General features: G+C 43.1%; 1 protein-coding gene across 1 annotated transcript in view; it reads right to left on the bottom strand.

Moving 5' to 3' along the window:
• Positions 1–25,038, bottom strand: part of LOC139530526 (MAM domain-containing glycosylphosphatidylinositol anchor protein 1-like) — a 292,852-nt gene that overhangs the window by 176,598 nt on the left and 91,216 nt on the right. The window contains exon 4 of the mRNA XM_071327017.1: positions 14,378–14,552. Within this exon, the coding sequence (XP_071183118.1) occupies positions 14,378–14,552 (175 nt within the window). The remainder of the gene's footprint in view (positions 1–14,377; positions 14,553–25,038) is intronic.

Below are 25,038 nucleotides of genomic sequence, written 5' to 3'. Positions count from 1 at the left end.
AGATGTGTCGGCATCGAGTAATTGTCTCTGGCCCCCTCCCAGTTAGGGGGAGTGATGAGCTCTACAGCAGAGTCTCACAACTCAATCGCTGGTTGAAAACTGTTTTCTGCCTGTCACGTTCCTGACCTATTTTATGTTATTTTTGTATATGTTTAGTTGGTCAGGGCGTGAGTTGGGGTGGGCATTGTATGTTTTGTGTTTAGATCACTGTTAATCAGCCTTATATGGTTCTCAATCAGAGACAGGTGGTTTACGTTTTCCTCTGATTGGGAACCATATATAGGCTGGCTGTTCACACTGTTTGTTTGTGGGTGATTGTCTCCTGTGTTTGTGTCTGCGCACCACACGGGATTGTTTCGGTTGTATTTCGTTTTGATGTAGTCTGTTTCCTGCTCGTGTGTTCTTCCTGTCGTTATGTAAGTTCCATGTTCAGGTTTCGTCTACGTTGTCCGTTTGTTATTTTGTATCATTTCTAAAGTATAGTTCGTGTCAGTGTTCGTTTTGTTCAATAAATTCATTATGTCATCACACCTCGCTGCGCATTGGTCTACCGATCCTTCTCTCCTCTCCTCGTCCGAGGAGGACGACACCCGTTACACTGCCCCTCCCAAAAGATAGAATTTGTAGATAATTGGCCCTCTTTCTGGGACTCACCCATAAACAAAACCAAGCCTGGCCTGTTGAGGAGTGACGGACTCCATCCTAGCTGGAGGGGTGCTTTCATCTTATCTACGAACATAGACAGGGCTCTAAATCCCCTAGCTCCACAATCAGATAGGGTGAAGGCCAGGCAGCAGGCTGTTAGCCAGCATGCCAGCCTATTGGAGTCTGCCACAAGCACAGTCAGTGTAGTCAGCTCACCTATCCGCATTGAGACTGTGTCTGTGCCTCGATCTAGGTTGGGCAAAACTAAACATGGCGGTGTTCGCCTTAGCAATCTCACTGGAATAAAGACCTCCTCCATTCCTATCATTATTGAAAGAGATTGTGATATCTCACATCTCAAAATAGGGCTACTTAATGTTAGATCCCTCACTTCCAAGGCAGTTATAGTCAATGAACTAATCACGGATCATAATCTTGATGTGATTGGCCTGACTGAAACACAGTTTAAGCCTGATGAATTTACTGTGTTAAATGAGGCCTCACCTCCTGGTTATCCTGGTGAACATATCCCCCGCGCATCCCGCAAAGGCGGAGGTGTTGCTAACATTTACGATAGCAAATTTCAATTTACAAAAAGAAAAATGACCGTGTTTTCATCTTTTGAGCTTCTAGTCATGAAATCTATGCAGCCTACTCAATCACTTTTTATAGCCACTGGCCGTATACAGCGTTCCTCACTGAGTTCCCATCGGACCTTGTAGTCATGACAGATAATATTCAAATTTTTGGTGACTTTAATATTCACATGGAAAAGTCCACAGACCCACTCCAAAAGGCTTTCGGAGCCATCATCGACTCAGTGGGTTTTGTCCAACATATCTCCGGACCTACTCACTGCCACAGTCATACTCCGGACCTAGTTTTGTCCCGTGGAATAAATGTTGTGGATCTTAATGTTTTTTCTCATAATCCTGGACTATCGGACTACCATTTTATTACGTTTGCAATCGCAACAACTAATCTGCTCAGACCCCAACCAAGGAACATCAAAAGTCGTGCTATAAATTCTCAGTCAACCCAAAGATTCCTAGATGCCCTTCCAGACTCCCTCCACCTACCCACGTCGGAGTACAAAAATCAGTTAGAACTTCTTCAGCTAATGCGATTAGCATGAGGCTGTAAGTAACAAGAACATTTCCCAGGACATAGACATATCTGATATTGGCAGAAAGTTAAAATTCTTGTTAATCTAACTGCACTGTCCAATTTACAGTAGCTATTACAGTGGAAAAAAGACCATGCTATTGTTTGAGGAGAGTGCACAGTTTTGAACATGAAACGTTATAAATAAACCAATTAGGCACATTTGGGCAGTCTTGACGCAACATTTGGAACAGAAATGCAATGGTTCATTGAATCAGTCTAAAACGTTGCAAATGAACTGCTGCCATCTAGTGGCCAAAATCTAAATTGCAGCTGGGCTGGATTAAAACATGATGGCCTTTCTCTTGCATTTCAAAGATGATGGTATAAAAAATAAAAATAAATCCTTTGTATTATCTTTTATCAGATCTATAGTGTTATATTCTCCTACATTCCTTTCACATTTCCACAAACTTCAAAGTGTTTCCTTTCAAATGGTACCAAGAATATGCATATCCTTGCTTCAGGGCTTGAGCTACAGGCAATTAGATTTGGGAATGTGTCACTTCTCTTGCGTTCATTGCATGCAGAGTGTCACGTTCTGACCATAGTTCTTTTGTGTTTTCTTGTTTTAGTGTTGGTCAGGACGTGAGCTGGGTGGGCATTCTATGTTTTGTGTTTCTATGTTGGGTTTGTTGTTTGGCCTAATATGGTTCTCAATCAGAGGCAGGTGTTTTTCATTGTCTCTGATTGGGAACCATATTAAGGTAGCCTGTTTTGTGTTGGGATTTGTAGGTGGTTGTCTTCTGTCTTTGTGTTCTCTGCACCAGATAGGACTGTTTCGTTTTGCCACATTTGTTATTTTGTATTTGTATAGTGTTCACGTTATCGTCTTGTTATTAAAACATGTTGAACACGGAATACGCTGCCTTGGTCCGATCCCTGCTACACCTCTTCAGACGAAGAGGAGGAAGGCTGCCGTTACAGTCAGTGTATATGCAACAGTTTGGGCCGCCTAATTTGCCAGAATTTTACGTAATTATGACATAACATTGAAGGTTGTGCAATGTAGCAGAAATATTTAGACTTATGGATGCCACCCGTTAGATAAAATACGGAACGGTTCCGTATTTCACTGAAAGAATAAACGTCTTGTTTTCGAGATGATAGTTTCCGGATTCGACCATATTAATGACCTAAGGCTCGTATTTCTGTGTGTTATTATGTTATAACTAAGTCTATGATTTGATAGAGCAGTCTGACTGAGCGGTGGTAGGCAGCAGCACGCTCGTAAGCATTCATTCAAACAGCTCTTTCGTGTGTTTTGCCAGCAGCTCTTCGCTGTGCTTCAAGCCTATCAACTCCCGAGATTAGGCTGGTGTAACCGATGTGAAATGGCTAGCTAGTTAGCGGGGTGTGCGCTAATAGCGTTTCAAACGTCACTCGCTCTGAGACTTGGAGTAGTTATTCCCCTTGCTCTGCATGGGTAACGCTGCTTCGAGGGTGGCTGTTGTCGTTGTGTTCCTGGTTCGAGCCCAGGTAGGAGCGAGGAGAGGGATGGAAGCTATACTGTTACACTGGCAATACTAAAGTGCCTATAAGAACATCCAATTGTCAAAGGTTAATGAAATACAAATGGTATAGAGATAGAGCTGTCACCATGATCATAATTGATAACTAAACATGGGTATTGATTATTGCATGATAAAACTAGGCTATAATCGAAGTTGTGGGTAGTAAGAGGCCCCCTGAAATGTCTTTTCCCTAGAGAATTGACTGATGTATTTTATATAAACACACCAAAGTCAAGCCTTCCAGAAACTATAGACTTGCTGCTACTATCTAAAATAACATCCTGCTCTCAATACTACCCCGAAATATTCTATGATTGGCAGTGATGGATGGAACCCCGAGATAACTTTATGCCAAAACTTATTATCCAAATTTCAATAATCTTATTATGCAAATGTCTATATCTTATTATCCAAATTTAAGATTAACACTTATTTCTACCCTCTCTACACACTCTCGTATCACATTCACAGAAAACACAGACAAAAACCACACGGGAATGAGACGGACGAGGAAAACCGGTTAGCGCTGTTTTTTAACCCTGTTTATATGAACAGGGAAACCCATACCATTATCAAAATATTGCCTAATTAGTGATCCCAAAACACTCACAATAGCCTCTAACAATAGTAACCCAGGGCATACATATTTACCAAAACATTACACGTTATAATTTGAATTTTACCAAGCAAGGTGTCACCTGCACTCTAGTTCCTCGTTCAATACATTAACCTCACCAGTCTTACTGTGATCGGGACTTTTGGTCGCCCGCAACTGGCTAATTAACAATCATGTCCAAGGATATCTCACTTAAGAACACTCTTATCAATTCAACTCAGTCATGGATAGTTACCATAGCTGTGGCGCTCTTAACAGGGGCTTTTATGTTTTTATAATTTTTTAGTTTTTTCTTTATAATTTCATCACTTATTGATAGATTGTCCAAGAGTACCTCTCTCAGTACTATGTTTGAGATCTGGTATCCACCCGTGCCCGCTACCTCTCAGACCCTAAAAACAAAAAACATTTGTCATAAGAAACAAGCTCCCTGGAATACAGAAAATACCCAAGCTGGCACACCACCAAACTGGAAGTCTTCCGACTAGATGGGAATGACAGTACCGTGCCGTATCTAAGCGCCCTCACTGCTGCTCGATCATCCTATTTTTCCAACCTAATTGAGGAAAATAAGAACAATCCTTAATTAATTTTTGATACTGTCGCAAAGCTAACTAAAAAGCAGCATTCCCCAAGAGATGGCTTTCACTTCAGCAGTAATAAATTCATAAACTTCTTTGACAAAAAGGTCATGATCATTAGAAAGCAAATTACGGACTCCTCTTTAAATCTGCGTATTCCTCCAAAGCTCAGTTGTCCTGAGTCTGCCAGGACCTAGGATCAAGGGAGACACTCAAGTTTTTTAGTACTATATCTCTTGACACAATGATGAAAATAGTCATGGCCTCTAAACCTTCAAGCTGCATACTAGACCATATTCCAACTAAACTACTGAAAGAGCTGCTACCTGTGCTTGGCCCTCCTATGTTGAACATAATAAACGGCTCTCTATCCACCAGATGTGTACCAAACTCACTAAAACTGGCAGGAATAACGCCTCTCTTGATAAAGCCAAACCTTGACCCAGAAAATATAAAAAACTATCAGCCAATATCAAATCTCCCATTCCTTTCAAAAATAAATGAAAAAGCTGTTGCACTAAAACTCACTGCTTTCCTAAAGACAAACAATGTATACGAAACGCTTCTGTCTGGTTTTAAACCACTTCATAGCACTGAGAATGCAGAATGCTTTTGATACCATTGATCAACACATTCTTTTGGAGAGATTCGAAACCCAAATTGGTCTACACGGACAAGTTCTGGCCTGGTTTGGATCTTATCGGTCAGAAAGATATCAGTTTGTCCTCTGACAAATCAACTGTACATTTCGGTGTTCCTCAAGGCTCCGTTTTAGGAACATTATTGTTTTTACTATATATTTTACCTCTTGGTGATGTCATTCAGAAACACAATGTCAACATTCACTGCTATGCGGACGACACACAGCTGTACATTTCGATGAAACATGCTGAAGTCCCAAAATTGCCCTCCCTGGAAGCCTGTGTTTCAGACATAAGGAAGTGGATGGCAGCAAATGTTATACTTTTAAACTCGGACAAAACAGAGATGCTAGTTCTAGGTCCCAAGAAACAAAGAGATCTTCTGTTGAATCTGACAAGTAATCTTGATGGTTGTACAATTCAATTCAATTCAATTCAATTTTATTTTATATAGCCCTTCGTACATCAGCTAATATCTCGAAGTGCTGTACAGACACCCAGCCTAAAACCCCAAACAGCTAGTAATGCAGGTGTAGAAGCACGGTGGCTAGGAAAAACTCCCTAGAAAGGCCAAAACCTAGGAAGAAACCTAGAGAGGAACCAGGCTATGAGGGGTGGCCAGTCCTCTTCTGGCTGTGCCGGGTGGAGATTATAACAGAACTATGCCAAGATGTTCAAAAATGTTCATAAGTGACAAGCATGGTCAAATAATAATCATGAATAATTTTCAGTTGGCTTTTCATAGCCGATCATCAAGAGTTGAAAAACAACAGGTCTGGGACAGGTGGCGGTTCCATAACCGCAGGCAGAACAGCTGAAACTGGAATAGCAGCAAGGCCACAGGCGGACTGGGGACAGCAAGGAGTCACCACGGCCGGTAGTCCCGACGTATGGTCCTAGGGCTCAGGTCCTCCGAGAGAAAGAAAGAGAGAAGGAGAAAATTAGAGAGCGCCAAGATTTTCAAAATGTTCATAAATGACAAGCATGGTCAAATAATAATCAGGAATAAATCTCAGTTGGCTTTTCATAGCCGATCATTAAGAGTTGAAAACAGCAGGTCTGGGACAGGTAGGGGTTCCGTAACCGCAGGCAGAACAGTTGAAACTGGAATAGCAGCAAGGCCAGGCGGACTGGGGACAGCAAGGTGTCATCATGCCCGGTAGTCCTGACATATGGTCCTAGGGCTCAGGTTCTCAGAGAGAAAGAGAGAACGAAAGAATTAGAGAGAGCATACTTAAATTCACACAGGACACTGGATAAGACAGGAAAAGTACTCCAGGTAACCAACTGACCCTAGCCCCCCGACACATAAACTACTGCAGCATAAATACTGGAGGCTGAGACAGGACAGCGGTCAGGAGACACTGTGGCCCCATCCGAAGAAACCCCCGGACAGGGCCAAACAGGAAGGATATAACCCCACCCACTTTGCCAAAGCACAGCCCCCGCACCACTAGAGGGAAATCCTCAACCACCAACATTACAATCCGGAGACAAGGCCGAGTATAACCCACAAAGGTCTCCACCACAGCACAAACCAAGGGGGGGCGCCAACCCAGACAGGAAGATCACGTCAGTAACTCAACCCACTCAAGTGACGCACCCCTCCTAGGGACGGCATGAAAGAGCACCAGCAAGCCAGTGACTCAGCCCCTGTAACAGGGTTAGAGGCAGAGAATCCCAGTGGAGAGAGGGGAACCGGCCTGGCAGAGACAGCAAGGGCGGTTCGTTGCTCCAGAGCCTTTCCGTTCACCTTCACACTCCTGGGCCAGACTACACTCAACCATATGACCCACTGAAGAGATAAGTCTTCAGTAAAGACTTAAAGGTTGAGACCGAGTCTGCGTCTCTCACATGGTAGTAGGCAGACTGTTCCATAAAAATGGAGATCTATAGGAGAAAGCCCTGCCTCCCGCTGTTTGCTTAGAAATTCTAGGGACAATTAGGAGGCCTGCGTCTTGTGACCGTAGCGTACGTATTGGTATGTACGGCAGGACCAACTCGGAAAGATAGGTAGGAGCAAGCCCATGTAACGCTTTATAGGTTAACAGTAAAACCTTGAAATCAGCCCTTGCCTTAACAGGAAGCCAGTGTAGGGAAGCTAGCACTGGAGTAATGTGATCAAATTTCTTGGTTCTAGTCAGGATTCTAGCAGCCGTATTTAGCACTAACTGAAGTTTATTTAGTGCTTTATCCGGGTAGCCGGAAAGTAGAGCATTGCAGTAGTCTAACCTAGAAGTAACAAATGCATGGATTAATTTTTCTGCATCATTTTTGGACAGAAAATTTCTGATTTTTGCAATGTTACGTAGATGGAAAAAAGCTGTCCTTGAAACAGTCTTGATGTGTTCGTCAAAAGAGAGATCAGGGTCAAGGTCAAGAGTAACGCCGAGGTCCTTCACAGTTTTATTTGAGACGACTTTACAACCATCAAGATGAATTGTCAGATTTAACAGAAGATCTCTTTGTTTCTTGGGACCTAGAACAAGCATCTCTGTTTTGTCCGAGTTTAAAAGTAGAAAGTTGTCAGCCATCCACTTCCTTATGTCTGAAACACAGGCTTCTAGCGAGGGCAATTTTGGGGCTTCACCATGTTTCATTGAAATGTACAGCTGTGTGTCATCCGCATAGCAGTGAAAGTTAACATTATGTTTTCGAATAACATCCCCAAGAGGTAAAATATATAGTGAAAACAATAGTGGTCCTAAAACGGAACCTTGAGGAACACCGAAATGTACAGTTGATTTGTCAGAGGACAGACCATTCACAGAGACAAACTGATATCTTTCCGACAGGTAAGATCTAAACCAGGCCAGAACTTGTCCGTGTAGACCAATTTGGGTTTCCAGTCTCTCCAAAAGAATATGGTGATCGATGGTGTCAAAGGCACAGCACTAAGGTCTAGTAGCACGAGGACAGATGCAGAGCCTCGGTCTGACGCCATTAAAAGGTCATTTACCACCTTCACAAGTGCAGTCTCAGTGCTATGATGGGGTCTAAAACCAGACTGAAGCATTTCGTATACATTGTTTGTCTTCAGAAAGGCAGTGAGTTGCTGCGCAACAGCTTTTTCTAAAATTTTTGAGAGGAATGGAAGATTCGATATAGGCCGATAGTTTTTTATATTTTCCGGGTCAAGGTTTGGCTTTTTCAAGAGAGGCTTTATCACTGCCACTTTTAGTGAGTCTGGTACACATCCGGTGGATAGAGAGCTGTTTATTATGTTCAACATAGGAGGGCCAAGCACAGGAAGCAGCTCCTTCAGCAGTTTAGTAGGAATAGGATCCAGTATGCAGCTTGAAGGTTTAGAGGCCATGATTATTTTCATCATTGTGTCAAGAGATATAGTACTAAAACACTTAAGTGTCTCTCCCGATCCCAGGCCCTCGCAGAGCTGTGTGCGGATCCAGGACAGCTAAGCCCTGGAGGAATACGCAGATTCAAAGAGGAGTCCGTAATTTGCTTTCTAATGGTCATGATCTTTTCCTCAAAGAAGTTCATGAATTTATTACTGCTGAAGTGAAAGCCATCCTCTCTTGGGGAATGCTGCTTTTTAGTTAGTTTCGCAACAGTATCAAAAAGAAATTTTGGATTGTTCTTATTTTCCTCGATTAAGTTGGAAAAGTAGGATGATCGAGCAGCAGTGAGGGCTCTTCGGTACTGCACGGTACTGTCTTTCCAAGCTAGTCGGAAGACTTCCAGTTTGGTGTGGCGCCATTTCCGTTCCAATTTCCTGGGAGCTTGCTTCAAAGCTCGGGTATTTTCTGTATACCAGGGAGCTAGTTTCTTATGACAAATGTTTTTCGTTTTTAGGGGTGCAACTGCATCTAGGGTATTGCGCAAGGTTAAATTGAGTTCCTCAGTTAGGTGGTTAACTGATTTTTGTCCTCTGATGTCCTTGGGTAGGCAGAGAAGGAGTCTGGAAGGGCATCAAGGAATTTTTGTGTTGTCTGAGAATTTATAGCACGACTTTTGATGCTCCTTGGTTGGGGTCTGAGCAGATTATTTGTTGCGATTGCAAACGTAATAAAATGGTGGTCCGATAGTCCAGGATTATGTGGAAAAACATTAAGATCTACAACATTTATTCCATGGGACAAAACTAGGTCCAGAGTATGACTGTGGCAGTGAGTAGGTCCAGAGACATGTTGGACAAAACCCACTGAGTCGATGATGGCTCCGAAAGACTTTTGGAGTGGGTCTGTGGACTTCTCCATGTGAATATTAAAATCACCAAAAATTAGAATATGATCTGCTATGACTACAAGGTCTGATAGGAATTCAGGAAACTCAGAGAGGAACGCTGTATATGGCCCAGGAGGCCTGTAAACAGTAGCTATAAAAAGTGATTGAGTAGGCTGCATAGATTTCATGACTAGAAGCTCAAAAGACGAAAACGCCATTTTTTTTTTTGTAAATTGAAAATTGAAATTTGCTATCGTAAATGTTAGCAACACCTCCGCCTTTGCGGGATGCACGGGGGATATGGTCACTAGTGTAACCAGGAGGTGAGGCCTCATTTAACACAGTAAATTCATCAGGCTTAAGCCATGTTTCAGTCAGGCCAATCACATCAAGATTATGATCAGTGATTAGTTCATTGACTATGACTGCCTTTGAAGTGAGGGATCTAACATTAAGTAACCCTATTTTGAGATGTGAGGTATCACGATCTCTTTCAATAATGGCAGGAATGGAGGAGGTCTTTATCCTAATAAGATTGCTAAGGCGAACACCGCCATGTTTAGTTTTGCCCAACCTAGGTCGAGGCACAGACACAGTCTCAATGGGTATGGCTGAGCTGACTACACTGACTGTGCTATTGGCAGACTCCACTAAGCTGGCAGGTTGGCTAACAGCCTGCTGCCTGGCCTGCACCCTATTTCATTGTGGGGCTAGAGGAGTTAGAGCCCTATCTATGTTGGTAGATAAGATGAGAGCACCCCTCCAGCTAGGATGGAGTCCGTCACTCCTCAGCAGGTCAGGCTTGGTCCTGTTTGTGGGTGAATCCCAGAAAGAGGGCCAATTATCTACAAATTCTATCTTTTGGGAGGGGCAGAAAACAGTTTTCAACCAGCGATTGAGTGCTGAGACTCTGCTGTAGAGCTCGTCACTCCCCCTAACTGGGAGGGGGCCAGAGACAATTACTCGATGCCGACACATCTTTCTAGCTGATTTACACGCTGAAGCTATGTTGCACTTGGTGACCTCTGACTGTTTCATCCTAACATCGTTGGTGCCGACGTGGATAACAATATCTCTATACTCTCTACACTCGCCAGATTTAGCTTTAGCCAGCACCATCTTTAGATTAGCCTTAACGTCGGTAGCCCTGCCCCCTGGTAAACAGTGTATGATCGCTGGGTGATTCGCTTTAAGTCTAATACTGCGGGTAATGGAGTCGCCAATGACTAGGGTTTTCAATTTGTCAGAGCTAATGGTGGGAGCAGCCTTCGGCGTCTCAGACCCCGTAACGGGAGGAGTAGAGACAAGAGAAAACTCAGACTCAGACTCCGACTCGCTACATAATGGGGAGAACCGGTTGAAAGTTTCTGTCGGCTGAATGAGCGACACCGGTTGAGCATTCCAACAGCATTTCCCTCCAGAAGCCATGAGAAAGTTGTCCGGCTGCGGGGACTGTGCGGGGGGATTTATACTAACGTTACTATCTGTACTTACTGGTGGCACAGACGCTGTTTCTTCCTTTCCTACACTGAAATTACCCTTGCCTAACGATTGCGTCTGAAGCTGGGCTTGTAGCACAGCTATTCTCGCCGTAAGGCGATCGTTGTCCTGTATATTATGAGTACAGCGACTGCAATTAAAAGACATCATGTTAATGTTAGTACTTAGCTTCGGCTGTTGAAGGTGTTGACGAACCATGTCCAGATAAAGCGTCCGGAGTGAAAAAGTTGAATGAGGGAAGAGAGTTGCGATGGAAAAACTAAAAATATAAACGGTAATTAAAAACAAAACAAAAAAAACGTAAAGTTGTCAGCTAGCAAAGTAAAGTAAAGTTGGCAGCAAAACGCACAGCAACACGTCTGCAGACTCAACAGGTCTTTCAAATAAAACTGTGAAAGACCTTGGCATTACTCTGGACCCTGATCTCTCTTTTGACAAACATATCAAGACTGTGTCAAGGACAGCTTTTGTCCATCTATGTAACATTGCAAAAATCAGGAACTTTCTGTCCAAAAATGATGCAGAAAAATTAATCCATGCTTTTGTCACTTCTAGAATAGTCTACTGCAATGCTCTAACTTCTGGCTACCCGGATAAAGCACTAAATAAACTTCAGTTAGTGCTAAACACGGCTGCTAGAATCTTGACTAGAACCAAAAGATTTGATCACATTACTCCAGTGCTAGCTCTGGCTTCCTGTTAAGGCTAGGGCTGATTTTAAGGTTTTACTGCAAACCTACAAAGCATTACATGGGCTTGCTCCTACCTATCTTTCCGATTTGGTCCTGCCGTACATACCTACATGTAGGCTACGGTCGCAAGACGCAGGCCTCCTTACTGTCCCCAGAATTTCTAAGCAAACAGCTGGAGGCAGGGCTTTCTCCTATAGAGCTCAATTTTTATGGAATGGTCTGCCTGTCTATGTGAGAGACGCAGACTCGGTCTCAACCGTTAAGTCTTTATTGAAGACTCATCTCTTCAGTAGATCCTATGATTGAGTGTAGGCTGGCCCAGGAGTGTGAAGGTGAACGGAAAGGCGCTGGAGCAACAAACCGCCCTTGCAGTCTCTGCCTGGCCGGTTCCCCTCTCTCCACTGGGATTCTCTGCCTCAAACCCTATTACGGGGGCTGAGTCACTGGCTTACTGGTGCTCTTTCATGCCGTCCCTAGGAGGGGTGCGTCACTTGAGTGGGTTGAGCCACTGACGTGGTCTTCCTGTCCAGGTTGGCGCCCCCCCCCTGGGTTTCGTGCCGTGGGGGAGATCTTCGTGGGCTATACTTGGCCTTGTCTCAGTTGGTATTTGAAGATATTCCTCTAATGGTGTGGGGGCTGTGCTTTGGAAAAGTGGATGGGGTTATATCCTGCCTGTTTGGCCCTGTCCGGGGGTATCGTCTGATGTAAGAAGGGCTTTATAAAAACATTTGATTGATTGATTGATTGATGACCAGTTTACAGAAGAGTATAGAGTGCAGTGATGTGTTCTATAAGGAGCATTGGTGGCAAATCTGAAGGCCAAGTGGTGAAGAACATCTAGCCACTCGAGAGCACCCTTACCTGCCAATGTACAAATTACGTCTCCACAATCTAGCATGGTCATCTGAATCCGGGTTAGTTTGGCAGCTGGGGTGAAAGAGGAGCGATTACGATAGAGGAAACCAAGTCTAGATGTAACTTTAGCCTGCAGCTTTGATATGTGCTGAGAGAAGGACAGTGTACCATCTAGCCATACTCCCAAGTACTTGTATGAGGTGACTACCTCAAGCTCTAAACCCTCAGAGGTAGTAATCACACCGGTGGGGAGAGGGGCATTCTTCTTAGCAAACCACATGACCTTTGTTTTGGAGTTGTTCAGAACAAGGTTAAGGGCAGAGAAAGATTGTTGGACACTAAAAAAGCTTTGTTGTAGAGCATTTAACACAAAGTCCAGGTAGGGGCCAGTTGAGTATAAGACTGTATCATCTGCATATAAATGGACGAGGGAGCTTCCTACTGCCTGATCTATGTTGTTGATCTAAATTGAGAAGATCGTGGGGCCTAGGATCAAGCCTTGGGGTACACCCTTGGTGACAGGGAGTGGCTGAGACAGCAGATATTCTGACTTTATACACTGCACATTTTGAGAGAGGTAGTTAGCAAACCAGGCCAAATAGACATCAATACTCCTTAGCCGGCCCACGGGAATGGAATGGTCTACCGTATCAAAAGCTTTGGCCAAGTCAATAAAAATAGCAGCACAACATTGCTTAGAATCAAGGGTAATGGTGACATCATTGAGGACCTTTAAGGTTGCAGTGACACATCCATAACCTGAGCGGAAACCAGATTGCATACTAGAGAGAATACTATAGACATCAATAAAGTCAGTCAGTTGATTATTGAAGTTTTCCAACACTTTTGATAAATGGGGCAAAATAGAAATAGGCCTATTTCTCAACCAGAGTGAGATGGTTTGGGATGAGTTGGACCACAGAGTGAAGGAAAAGCAGCCAACAAGTGCTCAGCATATGTGTGAACTGCTTCAAGACTGTTGGAAAAGCATTCCAGGTGAAGCTGGCTGAGAGAATGCCAAGAGTGTGCAAAACTGTCAAAGGTAAAATGCGGCTACTTTGAAGAATCTAAAATATATTTTGATTTGTTAAAAAAAATTGGGTTACTACATGATTCCATATGTTTTATTTCATAGTTTTGATGTCTTCACTATTATTCTACAATGTAGAAAATAGTAAAAATAAAGAAATATTAGAAGATGTGTCTAAACTTTTGACTGGTACTGTAGCTGCCATTAGCTGGTTAGTTTCTTGGTCAAAGCAGCTTACATGCTATGGAATTTGTGATACTTTTTGCTGTAGGATGATGGACAAGGCCATAGTGGGTGAAACAATATCTACAATGTTTAAAAAAATCATGTGCTCCTAAAATGTCCTGTGCTGTGTTATGCTGTGTTTGGGGTGAATGACAGGTCTGTTTATAGCACTGTATCATTTTATAGGGTTTTAGAGATATCACCTCCATGCAATGCTGTAAGAGGCACTATAGCAAGCTTGGCTGAGGGCCCTGACCTGGCCCCTGATTCAGGGGGAAAGTGGGACAGTGGATACAGGCAGCAGCACGAGGCCCTGTTCACAGAAGGGCCCCGTGCCACCTGGACCAACTCTCCCATTCTCCTTGAGATCCCTCCACTCCACGCCTCTGCTAGAGTATCCATATGTTTCTTTATCTATATTTATCTTATTCCCTTCTTTCCCATAGCTAAAACAGTGAGAGGAAATACACCTCACTTATACCCAACTAACTTTTACCCTACAAACACCCTAGTCCCTTTGATGTTTTCCCAAACAAAAGCTACCAAACTTCCATATCAAAACCTCCACCCATTTTACCATCTAGATATCCCCCATGAATACTCCTGGAGAGCATATTCCCATTTTGAAATGTACCACTATTCCTGCCCATAATTCTGGGAATTACTTATTTTGGTAGTGTTTTAGGGGGGCCGTGGAGGGATCGATCGCGGCGTTCCCTGCCGACTTACACTGCACGTCTACCCGGATGGACTTGATGGCAGCCACCCCCACCCCGTTGTCGGCCTTGCAGTAGTAGCGGCCGCCCTGCACCCGCTGGATGCCCTCGATGCGCAGCGTTTCGTTATAGATGGACGTCTCCTGGAACTTGTCAGAGGCGCTGCCTGCTGTCTTTGTCCAACGCACCTGGAGAGGAGATGAGTTGGTTAGTTAGGCATAGATTATAGTATAGTATAGAGTATATTTATACTATATCCAACCCAAAACTTTGATGTACAACTTTTCTGTGTTGGAAGTGCTTCACGCGTAATGTAATCTGGGAGATTTGGGGGCAAAAGTGTCTGGTGGACAATGCAGTCAGCATTTTGGCCTAGTGGCCATTCTCAAGACAAATATACAAATGGAGATACGAGACACAGGTTTGGATTGGCTTACTTCTTGAATAATGACAACCAATGGCACTCCAGCCCCTACCGTAATAGCCATTGTGCACTTCATCCAGTTTGTTTAGTGCTTTCATTACTTTCACTTTGTGAAAAAGCAGCTAAATGATTTCATGTTGTTACAAGAAACCAAGCTCTTTCGAGTAAAATAATACGCTCAAGAATCCACAAAACCCTCCACCTCTATACAGTGATCTTTGCTCAACTATCACCATGACCGATGTCAATTAAACCAATTAAAGCCTCATTAACCACTTTCCTATCATCCTCTACAGGACAAATTTAACTCTGTCTTACTATCAAGAGGACATTCCTGATAACAATGTGAGCTGGGCATGTCGATAGTTAGTGACATAGTGTGTGTGTGTTTTTCAGTGTGTGTGTGTGTATGTGCATACGTCTGTGTGTATGTAATGTCGATGATTAGGGTGTGTGTGTGTGTGTGCGAGCGTGCGTGTGTGCGTACTGTCAATGGTTTGGCTGCATTAAACCCTTTACTATCATCCTCTACAGGACAATAAACTATATCCTACTACTAGCCATTCCTGATAAAAATGTGAGCTGGGAGTGTCAATGGTCTCTCTGTGTGTGTGTGTGTGTGTGTGTTGTTGTCGCTGAAATTACAAGATTATGTTATCAAATCAAATCAAATGTATTTATATAGCCCTTCTTACATCAGCTGATCAGCAAGCAATGCAGGTGTAGAAGCACGGTATAATACTGTTATTGCATCAAATGGTTGTTTTTTGCAACAGAATAGGGGGTTCTTAGAACTATATTTTGTCTGTGTGAACTGAGAGTGCGCCTCTAGGGCTTAATGCTGACAGTAGATTTACGATGCCTTAGGCCACATTCCATTCATGTAAGGGAGATGGCTCCGGTTTGACTGGAAGGTACCAGGGGGCCAGACCCTGTTTCTACACAATGAGAACAGTCTTTACAGCAGATACTGTTTGCTGTGAATTATTAGTACCTTTCATACAAATCCTAACCTTGTGACCCATTCCATACATCTGTTGCTTGTCATGAACATTCAGGAGGATGAACTTTGCTATAAAATGACGTGGCTCAAATCCGCTCGTTGGGCTCTCAACGATTAATCTAGGGGTGGTTCGTCGACCAGCTTCATTATTGCAATAATGAATCGATGTTATTATTACGTTTTGAATAAAGTAATATCCTGATTGGTGATTGACCTCGTCTCTGATCATTATTGATTAGAATTTCCACTACAATTTTGACAACGAGGGGGGGGGATCTCTTCAACTTCACCTGTTGACCACTCCTGAAGATCTGGGTAAACAGGGAATCAGAAAATTGGGATCTCAGGGCTAGCAAACGTCCACCGTCTACCGAATAGCAGCACTGTAGCAACTATTACACCCAACTGAACGACTTGATTAGTGTAGTGTTAGCTAGCTACATAGTTGTCTTTGCTGTCTTCGTATCCAAGATAATTGTGTAGTTTAGAGTGTGTAGTTTTAGAGTGATTATCTTAATTTACCGAGGCTAGCTAGCCAGCTATCTGTCGTCCTTAACGTAGGAGACACTGCTAGCTAGCCAACAGCTAGCCAACGTCTACCGAATAGAACTTCTGCACTCAACAACCCGGTCGCATTCCGCTTCGCTCCACAGGTAGTATCACATTTTCATTTCATTTCATTACAGTACAACGGTTTGATTTGTTTGATCGTAGCTAGCTACATAGCTAGCTACATAGCCGTCTTTGTATCAAAGATAATTGTGTAGTCTAGAGCGATTTTCTAGGTTAGCTAGCCAGCTATTGTCGTTCTTTTAACGCAACGTAACGTAATCAACACTGCTAGCTAGCCAGCCTTCTCCTCCCTCCTGAATCCTCCTCCCCCTCCCCCCCCCTCCTCCCTCTCTGCAGATGACTTCGCCAACCATTTTGAAAAGAAGGTCGACGACATCCGATCCTCGTTTGCTAAGTCAAACGACACCGCTGGTTCTGCTCACACTGCCCCACCCTGTGCTCTGACCTCTTTCTCCCCTCTCTCTCCAGATGAAATCTCGCGTCTTGTGACGGCCGGCCGCCCAACAACCTGCCCGCTTGACCCTATCCCCTCCTCTCTTCTCCAGACCATTTCCGGAGACCTTCTCCCTTACCTCACCTCGCTCATCAACTCATCCCTGACCGCTGGCTACGTCCCTTCCGTCTTCAAGAGAGCGAGAGTTGCACCCCTTCTGAAAAAACCTACACTCGATCCCTCCGATGTCAACAACTACAGACCAGTATCCCTTCTTTCTTTTCTCTCCAAAACTCTTGAACGTGCCGTCCTTGGCCAGCTCTCCCGCTATCTCTCTCAGAATGACCTTCTTGATCCAAATCAGTCAGGTTTCAAGACTAGTCATTCAACTGAGACTGCTCTTCTCTGTATCACGGAGGCGCTCCGCACTGCTAAAGCTAACTCTCTCTCCTCTGCTCTCATCCTTCTAGACCTATCGGCTGCCTTCGATACTGTGAACCATCAGATCCTCCTCTCCACCCTCTCCGAGTTGGGCATCTCCGGCGCGGCCCACGCTTGGATTGCGTCCTACCTGACAGGTCGCTCCTACCAGGTGGCGTGGCGAGAATCTGTCTCCTCACCACGTGCTCTCACCACTGGTGTCCCCCAGGGCTCTGTTCTAGGCCCTCTCCTATTCTCGCTATACACCAAGTCACTTGGCTCTGTCATAACCTCACATGGTCTCTCCTATCATTGCTATGCAGACGACACACAACTAATCTTCTCCTTTCCCCCTTCTGATGACCAGGTGGCGAATCGCATCTCTGCATGTCTGGCAGACATATCAGTGTGGATGACGGATCACCACCTCAAGCTGAACCTCGGCAAGACGGAGCTGCTCTTCCTCCCGGGGAAGGACTGCCCGTTCCATGATCTCGCCATCACGGTTGACAACTCCATTGTGTCCTCCTCCCAGAGCGCTAAGAACCTTGGCGTGATCCTGGACAACACCCTGTCGTTCTCAACCAACATCAAGGCGGTGGCCCGTTCCTGTAGGTTCATGCTCTACAACATCCGCAGAGTACGACCCTGCCTCACACAGGAAGCGGCGCAGGTCCTAATCCAGGCACTTGTCATCTCCCGTCTGGATTACTGCAACTCGCTGTTGGCTGGGCTCCCTGCCTGTGCCATTAAACCCCTACAACTCATCCAGAACGCCGCAGCCCGTCTGGTGTTCAACCTTCCCAAGTTCTCTCACGTCACCCCGCTCCTCCGCTCTCTCCACTGGCTTCCAGTTGAAGCTCGCATCCGCTACAAGACCATGGTGCTTGCCTACGGAGCTGTGAGGGGAACGGCACCTCAGTACCTCCAGGCTCTGATCAGGCCCTACACCCAAACAAGGGCACTGCGTTCATCCACCTCTGGCCTGCTCGCCTCCCTACCACTGAGGAAGTACAGTTCCCGCTCAGCCCAGTCAAAACTGTTCGCTGCTCTGGCCCCCCAATGGTGGAACAAACTCCCTCACGACGCCAGGACAGCGGAGTCAATCACCACCTTCCGGAGACACCTGAAACCCCACCTCTTTAAGGAATACCTAGGATAGGATAAAGTAATCCTTCTCACTCCACCCCCCCTTAAAAGATTTAGATGCACTATTGTAAAGTGGCCGTTCCACTGGATGTCATAAGGTGAATGCACCAATTTGTAAGTCGCTCTGGATAAGAGCGTCTGCTAAATGACTTAAATGTAATGTAAATGTAAAACCACACTCATTATTGAGCAGCTGGACTCGCCTATGATCTGAGAGGTAGCGGGCACGGGTGGATACCAGATCTCAAACATAGTACTGAGAGAGGTACTCTTGGACAATCTATCAATAAGTGATGAAATTATAAAGAAAAAACAAAAAAATTATAAAAACATAAAAGCCCCTGTTAAGAGCGCCACAGCTATGGTAACTATCCATGACTGAGTTGAATTGATAAGAGTGTTCTTAAGTGAGATATCCTTGGACATGATTGTTAATTAGCCAGTTGCGGGCGACCAAAAGTCCCGATCACAGTAAGACTGGTGAGGTTAATGTATTGAACGAGGAACTAGAGTGCAGGTGACACCTTGCTTGGTAAAATTCAAATTATAACGTGTAATGTTTTGATTAAATGTTTTGATAAATTAGGTAAATATGTATGCCCTGGGTTACTATTGTTAGAGGCTATTGTGAGTGTTTTGGGATCACTAATTAGGCAATATTTTGATAATGGTATGGGTTTCCCTGTTCATATAGACAGGGTTAAAAAACAGCGCTAACCGGTTTTCCTCGTCCGTCTCATTCCCGTGTGGTTTTTGTCTGTGTTTTCTGTGAATGTGATACGAGAGTGTGTGAGGGTAGAAATAAGTGTTAATCTTAAATTTGGATAATAAGATATAGACATTTGCATAATAAGATTATTGAAATTTGGATAATAAGTTTTGGCATAAAGTTATCTCGGGGTTCCATCCATCACTGCCAATCATAGAATATTTCGGGGTGGTATTGAGAGCAGGATGTTATTTTAGATAGTAGCAGCAAGTCTATAGTTTCTGGAAGGCTTGACTTTGGTGTGTTTATATAAAATACATCAGTCAATTCTCTAGGGAAAAGACACATTTCAGGGGGCCTCTTACTACCCACAACTTCGATTATAGCCTAGTTTTATCATGCAATAATCAATACCCATGTTTAGTTATCAATTATGATCATGGTGACAGCTCTATCTCTATCTCTATACCATTTGTATTTCATTAACCTTTGACAATTGGATGTTCTTATAGGCACTTTAGTATTGCCAGTGTAACAGTATAGCTTCCATCCCTCTCCTCGCTCCTACCTGGGCTCGAACCAGGAACACAACGACAACAGCCACCCTCGAAGCAGCGTTACCCATGCAGAGCAAGGGGAATAACTACTCCAAGTCTCAGAGCGAGTGACGTTTGAAACGCTATTAGCGCACACCCCGCTAACTAACTAGCCATTTCACATCGGTTACACCAGCCTAATCTCGGGAGTTGATAGGCTTGAAGCACAGCGAAGAGCTGCTGGCAAAACACACGAAAGAGCTGTTTGAATGAATGCTTACGAGCGTGCTGCTGCCTACCACCGCTCAGTCAGACTGCTCTATCAAATCATAGACTTAGTTATAACATAATAACACACAGAAATACGAGCCTTAGGTCATTAATATGGTCGAATCCGGAAACTATCATCTCGAAAACAAGACGTTTATTCTTTCAGTGAAATATGGAACCGTTCCGTATTTATCTAACAGGTGGCATCCATAAGTCTAAATATTCCTGTTACATTGCACAACCTTCAATGTTATGTCATAATTACGTAAAATTCTGGCAAATTAGGCGGCCCAAACTGTTGAATATACACTGACTGTAACGGCAGCCTTCCTCCTCTTCGTCTGAAGAGGTGTAGCAGGGATCGGACCAAGGCAGCGTATTCCGTGTTCAACATGTTTTAATAACAAGACGATAACGTGAACACTATACAAATACAAAATAACAAATGTGGCAAAACGAAACAGTCCTATCTGGTGCAGAGAACACAAAGACAGAAGACAACCACCCACAAATCCCAACACAAAACAGGCTACCTTAATATGGTTCCCAATCAGAGACAATGAAAAACACCTGCCTCTGATTGAGAACCATATTAGGCCAAACAACAAACCCAACATAGAAACACAAAACATAGAATGCCCACCCAGCTCACGTCCTGACCAACACTAAAACAAGAAAACACAAAAGAACTATGGTCAGAACCTGACACTGACTCTGCATGCAATGAACGCAAGAGAAGTGACACAATTTCACCTGGTGAATATTGCCTGCTAACCTGGATTTCTTTTAGCTAAATATGCAGGTTTAAAAATATATACTTCTGTGTATTGATTTTAAGAAAGGCATTGATGTTTATGGTTAGGTACACATTGGAGCAACGATACGCACCGCATCGATTATATGCAACGCAGGACACGCTAGATAAACTAGTAATATCATCAACCATGTGTAGTTAACTAGTGATTATGATTGATTGATTGATTGTTTTTTATAAGATAAGTTTAATGCTAGCTAGCAACTTACCTTGGCTTCTACTGCATTCGCATAACAGGCAGGCTCCTCGTGGAGTGCAATGTAATCAGGTGGTTAGAGTGTTGGACTAGTTAACTGTAAGGTTGCAAGATTGAATCCCCCGAGCTGACAAGGTAAAAATCTGTTGTTCTGCCCCTGAACGAGGCAGTTAACCCACCGTTCCTAGGCCGTCATTGAAAATAAGAATGTGTTCTTAACTGACTTGCCTAGTTAAATAAAGATGAAATAAAGCTGTAAAAAAAAAAAACGGTGTCCAAAAATACCGATTTCCGATTGTTATGAAAACTTGAAATTGGCCCTAATTAATCGGCCATTCCGATTAATCGGTCGACCTCTAATGGAGACTTTCAACAAGTAATTACATCATTAAAATTCTGACCCATAAGAGCGGCAGTTCAGAGCAAGCTGTCAGGGCTAAACTAAGCATAGTTTACAAGTGTGCTTTTCTCTTGTGCACGCTCTCTCTCTTTCTAAATCCCCATGTAACACGTCATATTGTGTTGGTCCGTTAGGGACCTGTTTCATTGTACTAAGTTCTAATCAATAGCCTAGACTGTGTGTTTGTGTATGTGTATATTATATTATCATTTAGCTTGTTAGTAAATAAACAATCAACTCAATTGGTGGTACGGAATGATTTAGTGAAACCCGGGTTGTGCAGATTTACGAATTATGCGACGGTCAGGATGAGACTGTAGAGGAAATTAATTAATTAGTGACTGCTGTAAAATCGATATTCTGATATTCTTTGAAATAATTTGGAAAACGGAAACTCATTAAACAAACTTTTCCCATGGTGCCGCAGGTTACTGAGTTAATGATTACCTGATTAATTTAATCGATAAAAAGCAGTCGTCACATTAATGATATTAACATAAAGGCCTGATTGGTGGAGTGCTGCAGAGATGGTTGTCCTTTGGGGAGGTTCTCCCTGTCAGAGTCACCATCAGGTTGTTGGTCACCTCCCTGACCAAGACCCGTCTCCCCCGATTGCCGGGTGGCCAGCTCTAGGAAGAGTCTTGGTGGTTCCAAACTTCTTCAATTTAAGAGTGATGGAGGCCACTGTGCCTCGACACAATCCTACAGACAATTCCTTTGAACTCATGGCTTGGTTTTTGCTCTGACATGCACTGTCAACTGTGGGACCTTAAATAGACAGGTGTGTGCCTTTCCAAATCATGTCCAATCAATTGATTTACCCCATGTGGACTCCAATCAATTTGTAGAAACATCAAGGATGATCAATGGAAATAGTATGCACTTGAGCTCAATTTCGAGTCTCATAGCAAAGGGTCTGAATACTTATGTAAATAAGGTACTTCTGTTATTTATTTTTAATACATTTGCAAACATTTCTAAAAAACGGTTTTTCATTTGTCATTATGGGATATTGTGTGCAGATTGAGGAAAAAAATTATTTAATAAATTTAAGAATAAGGCTGAAACGTAACAAAATGTAGAAAAGTGAAGGGGTCTGAATACTTTATGAATGCACTGTAAACAGTAAGTGAGGGGCCTTACACCAAATAGTATTGTTAACAAATAGGTTAGCCCTTTAGACCCCAATATAATTATAGAATGATGCAGTAGATTACTGAGAATTTTCAAGATAAAGCTAATTTTCTCACATATTTCAAACAAACAGATATAGCTAAAAAACTAAGAACAAATGACATTTACAGGTTCACTTAGTTTTAAAAGCAGAAAATGTTTTTTAAAGAATAATGTTTAAGCCTTGAGACAATTGAGACATTAATTGTGTATGTGTGCCATTCAGAGGGTGAATGGGCAAGGCAAAATATTTAAGTGCTGCTGTGTTTTTCACACTCAACAGTTTCCCGTGCGTATCAACAATGGTCCTCCACCCAAAGGACATCCATCCAACTCGAAACCACTGTGGGAAGCATTGAAGTCAACATGGGCCAGCATCCCTGTGGAACGCTTTCGACACCTTGTAGAACATTGCCTTACCTCTCTTATCCTACCTCATTTGCACATGCTGTATATAGATTTTCCTACTGTATTATTGATTGTATGTTTGTTTATTCCATGTGTAACTCTGTGTTGTTGTATGTGTCGAACTGCTTTGCTCTATCTTGGCCAGGTCGCAGTTAGTTGCAAATGAGAACTTGTTCTCAACTAGCCTACCTGGTTAAATAAAGGTGAAATGAATCAATTCAAAAACATGCGCCGGCGAATTGAGGCTGTTGTGGGGGGGGAAAGAGTGTGCAACTCAATATTAGGAAGGTGCTCTTAATGTTTTGTACACTCAGTGTATGTTCATTATAATGTCATTATTGCATTTATGCTGGTTTTCACTATTTATCAAGCACACTTGGCACTTATAATGATGTTTAGGCTACTGATGTTTTCGTCATTTGACCGCGCGTCTTGCTGACTTGTGCATCTTGGTGGTTTGGATATTTTTCTTTTGTTGTCGTTATAAAAAGAAGATGTTACCGCGTTCAGTTTCATAGTGGTAACAAAGGCACTCCTAAATAAAAATGATTGAACAAATGATTTTTGTTGTTGTTGTGTTTATAAAGAAAAAACAATAAAACATATCGTAATGATACCTAAGACCTTCATAAACACACATGCCGTTTGTGTGCAGTAGTCTATGTATCACGACTTTGCTTGTGAGAAGGCCAGCTGATTGCCATTGCCTGGTTACCAGGATAGCAGACAGATCAGGTCAAGGGAAAGCAAAAATATACAAGCCTTGATGAACACAGTGCTCTTTACCTACATTTTTCTCTTTCTGTCTGTTTATTATTTCACAGACACTCACACACAAACACGAAGGTTTGTTTTCTCTCTCTTACACACACACACACAGTGCTCATTCACATTCTTTTTTTCTGTCAGTCTGTTTTTTTCTCAAACACACACACACACTCCCACGCGTCTCATTCTCGCATGGTTGAGGAAATGCAACTGCTGTCTTTACAGTCTCCTTAAGTCCCCACCGTTGTCTAGTCATTTGAACTCTGACATGTGACCCAACAGCCCATCCAGCTCTATATTTCTCTCACTAACATTTGTCTACCTCGATCCACATGAACACGCCTGAGGTTCCGAGCACAGTGAAACCTCTATGCCACTGAACACGCTGGACATTCAGTTGAGATGACTCAACATTTTCTCAGATGGGCTGTGTGAACTGACCTTAACTGAACTAGGGTTGCAAAATTACAGTAACTTTCCCAAATTCTTCAGTTTTCCAGAAATCCTGGTTGGACGATTCCCAGATTTCCTGCTTATTCCCTCAAAATTCCAGGAATCTTCAAACCAGGATTTTGGGTAAGTTACCGGAATTTTGGGTAAGTTATCCTAAACTGCACAATGACCTTCTATAGAACGTTCCCAGGGTCTGTAATCACAAAGCGTCTCAGAGTAGGTGTGATCTAGGATCAGGTCCCCCCCGTCCATGTGTAATTATATTATTGATGATCTAAAAGGAAAAACTGACCACTCTGAGACGCTTGATACAGATCCCCCTGTCCATGCACTCTTACTCATTATGACTAAAAAGGCAAAGTTGATCTTAGATCAGCAATCCTAGATCAGTCATGATCTACTTAAATTCACTGATCACATTCTGCAGACATCCAGCCAACTGAGTGGTGTTAAGATGCGAAGCACAGCTGGCTAAAATCAGATGAAAGTGAAACATTGACACGGAAAGAGAAAATCAAAGTCTTTGAGTTCAAATGAAAAATTAACGAGTATACCATAACATTTTAGTGATGGGACTGCATGGAAAAATAAATAGATAAAAGTGCACTGCTTGAGGAAGAAAAATGTCTCTAGGAAGGTTGACTTGACCGAAGCATCAATGGAATAAATGCGTGAAGGAGTAATTTGTGCGCAGAAAGGAGTCGTTTTTATATCAGTAATGAAAGGAAAAAGATCCATATTATACAATGAACTGAAGTATGATGATTTTATCCTCAGCACTACTAACAAAAAGCACTCTAAAATCCCTATTACTTTATGCCTACTGAGCAGAGCCAGGCTATACTGCGTTGGCCTGGTCACACATCCACAATAGTTTCTATATCTGTGCTGGAAACGAAAATTTGAAAAAAAATACATCAGCCAGCACAGTAATGTTCAGGATGG

This window comes from Salvelinus alpinus, chromosome 9 (assembly GCF_045679555.1).
Source record: "Salvelinus alpinus chromosome 9, SLU_Salpinus.1, whole genome shotgun sequence".
NCBI lineage: Eukaryota > Metazoa > Chordata > Actinopteri > Salmoniformes > Salmonidae > Salvelinus > Salvelinus alpinus.
The sequence above is the reverse complement of the archived record's forward strand: the minus strand, read 5'-3'. Positions and strand labels throughout refer to the sequence as shown.